General features: G+C 41.2%; 1 protein-coding gene across 3 annotated transcripts in view; it reads left to right on the forward strand.

Moving 5' to 3' along the window:
* Positions 1–958, forward strand: part of PSMD7 (proteasome 26S subunit, non-ATPase 7) — an 8,932-nt gene extending 7,974 nt beyond the window's left edge. For 2 of the 3 annotated variants that reach the window (XM_006760339.2, XM_015561770.1), the window contains one exon: positions 7–361. In XM_006760339.2, the coding sequence (XP_006760402.1) occupies positions 7–357 (351 nt within the window). In that variant the 3' untranslated portion in view covers positions 358–361. Of the gene's footprint in view, positions 1–6 lie in introns of all 3 variants that reach the window. The other variant, XM_006760340.2, reaches the window with a different exon arrangement.
* Positions 959–3,035: the final 2,077 nt, after the last annotated feature.

The raw sequence follows: 3,035 nt of genomic DNA on the forward strand, positions 1-3,035 counted from the left end.
GGCACCACTGTGGGCACTCTCCCAGCGGATCACAAGCCAGGTGCATGGTTTGAAGGGACTGAACTCCAAACTTCTGGATATCAAAGGCTACCTGGAGAAAGTGGCTACAGGCAAGCTTCCCATCAACCACCAGATCATCTACCAGCTGCAGGATGTCTTCAACCTGCTGCCAGATGTGAGCCTGCAGGAGTTTGTCAAGGCCTTTTACCTAAAGACCAACGACCAGATGGTCGTGGTGTATTTGGCCTCCTTGATCCGTTCAGTGGTTGCCCTGCACAACCTCATCAACAACAAGATTGCCAACCGGGATGCAGAGAAAAAAGAAGGGCAGGAAAAAGAAGAGAGCAAAAAGGATAGAAAAGATGACAAAGAGAAAGATAAGGAAAAGAGTGATATAAAGAAAGAAGAGAAAAAGGAGAAAAAATAAAACATGTAGCTTTTTAATTTGTAAATTAAAATCTTATAAACTAACTTGTGTGCCGCCAGAGGGTTCTTTTCATTTAAGTGCTTGTTAAAAAGCTGTATTGACAAGAGCTCTCTGCCCCAGTCACTCTTGCTGTGGCATTACATGGAAGTGAATGGATAGAGGGACTGATCTCGTACCTAAACTACAGCATAGGATGCTATGAATTGGGATTACGACAGCTCAGGATTCAGACTGACAAAAGTAAACAACATTTTTGGTACTCTTCATTCTTTTATCTATAAAACCAGGAGTTGAATTTTCCCCATCTCAAAAGACTCTTGGGCTCTGTCTGGCAGTTTGCAAAATTGCTAAGTGGAATGCGTGAATTCCAGAAGTGCTCTGCCTCCACCACCTGAGTTCTGACCCTTCTGAGCTCCGCTGAGAATATCACACCACGGGACACAGGGACCTTGAGCTCTGGCATTCTCGGGGCTTAGGACCCAGCTCCATGTATTGTTTACCTTAAAGACAATTAAATGGCTTGGTTTTTAAGTCTTGTGTTCTAGTCGTTTTTTGACTCTGGGAGTGGCAATCTATTATATTCAGAAGCAGCCAAAACAGTCTTTAATTGAAACTGCCTTAAAGAAGTATTTTAGACTTGGAATCTTTTATGAAAAAGAATCTCATTCCTTTCAAAAACAGTCTGCTATAGCTAGGTGAGTTCTTAACTCTGCCTAGAGGACCTAGGTCCCCGTTTGTGCCTCACCTTCTCTGCAAAGTCCCTAGAGCAGTTTTTCCTAAGGGACACTCGGTTACTTCTGCAGTGGGTCTAAGTACATCAGGCCACAGGTTAATGGGGGTGTTACTGAGGATGGAATGAAGTTCCCCCCAAAATAAGTGCTCAGGGCTCCTCTAGGAACAGATTAAATAAGGTTCTTGGTCATTTGACATACAGTAGTCGCTTGGATATTAATTTTCTTTCTTGAGCAGTTAGGACCTCCTTGAAGTTCTCTCATGTACCAATCCAAAGATTTAAGAACACAACAAATTAGCACTACAACTGAGTCAAGTCAATCTCAGAAACCACTTCACAGCGTTATGCTTCAAAGTTACCAAAAGTATCAATTTTTATTACACAGATCTGCCAATGAACTAATTAGTGGAAACTTGAGGGTCAATAATATGATGTATGACTGGCTGAGCTTTTATTTTACATAAATAGAAGCATGCTCACTTGAGGGTTCACTTCAAAGTTCATTATAAGATTCTGGGATTAAAAGGGGTGGTAAAGGAAGGACTACCGGCAACCAAGTCTTCTTATTACAGCAAAGATCAGATGGTTTTGCATGTAACAAATGTTAAATACAAAGTTCAAAGCTTCAGATACATTTAAAGTAACAGGAGTGTTGAAGCTTTTGTGATTTAGTTTCCATGTTTCCAACAGTCTGATGTGAGAAAGGAAACATGGAACACTAACTCTCCAGGGAATGGAGAGGGAAGAGCCAGGATGCAATGGTTCTGAGGCTTTAGGCAGGCGGATCCTTTATGTCAGGGTCAGGTGGCAATCAGACCACACAGGAGCCAGGTCTGCCTTTGGTAGTACAGTTTGGACTTGAAAAGCTTTCTGGGTCTAATGCCACAGGCATTTTAAGTTTGCCACCATTTGATTAATTGGAATGTTTATTGAGCATCTAAGAACATCGGAATACTGTACTCAGGCTCTGTCATATCGAATAGTTTGACCCACATATGGATAAAATTGACTTTACCTTCCTAACAGGATCCTCAGTTCTTCTAATGAAAACAGTTTATAGCTTTTGGAGTCATTTTAGACTTACTTTCTAAGGCAAAACTGCCATCCTCTATGAGGGTGAGCATCGTAAGGCTACTGGTGGAAATCTTGGGTAGACAAATAGCTGACTTGACTGTAAAACCCATGGCCCTGACTTAAAATGAAGTTTTGCATTTGTATAGTCTGGCCAACTCAAGATGAGATTTCTCCACTACTTCTGTTTTGGAAACAATCCTGGAAGAAGTCTGATCCTGAGTCTGGACCTCATATTTTACGTTCACTTCCACTGCCAAAGACTTCAGAATGACTTGTTACTCCTGCTACACATGTTACAGAGAGAATGATATTTATTCCTTACTGGTTTTGTTTGATAACTAACATCCAAAATCTCCCTGAACTTATAGGTTAGTTCTTCTTTTTTTTTTAAATATATTTTATTGATTTTTTACAGAGAGGAAGGGAGAGAGATAGTCTGAAACATCAATGAGAGAGAAACATCGATCAGCTGCCTCCTGCACACCCCCCACTGGGGATGTGCCCACAACCGAGGTATATGCCCTTGACCAGAATCGAACCTGGGACCCTTCAGTTCACAGGCCAACACTCTATCCACTGAGCCAAACCGGCCAGGGCTATAGGTTAGTTCTTAATGTAAAAATAGAAACTATCATAATGAAACAACAGCTTTAGGCTGTTGAAACAACAATAACTAATTATTGTTAAATGTTATTTAATTTTGTTCGGACCATTAATCACTAAAGGGACAAAGGGAAGTAATATAACTCAGAGGCTACCATATTACTTCTCCAGCGTGCTAGCGGCAAAGTAAACCTTCCC

The sequence above is a fragment of the Myotis davidii genome, unplaced genomic scaffold (assembly GCF_000327345.1).
Source record: "Myotis davidii unplaced genomic scaffold, ASM32734v1 scaffold1437, whole genome shotgun sequence".
In the NCBI taxonomy this organism is placed as follows: domain Eukaryota; kingdom Metazoa; phylum Chordata; class Mammalia; order Chiroptera; family Vespertilionidae; genus Myotis; species Myotis davidii.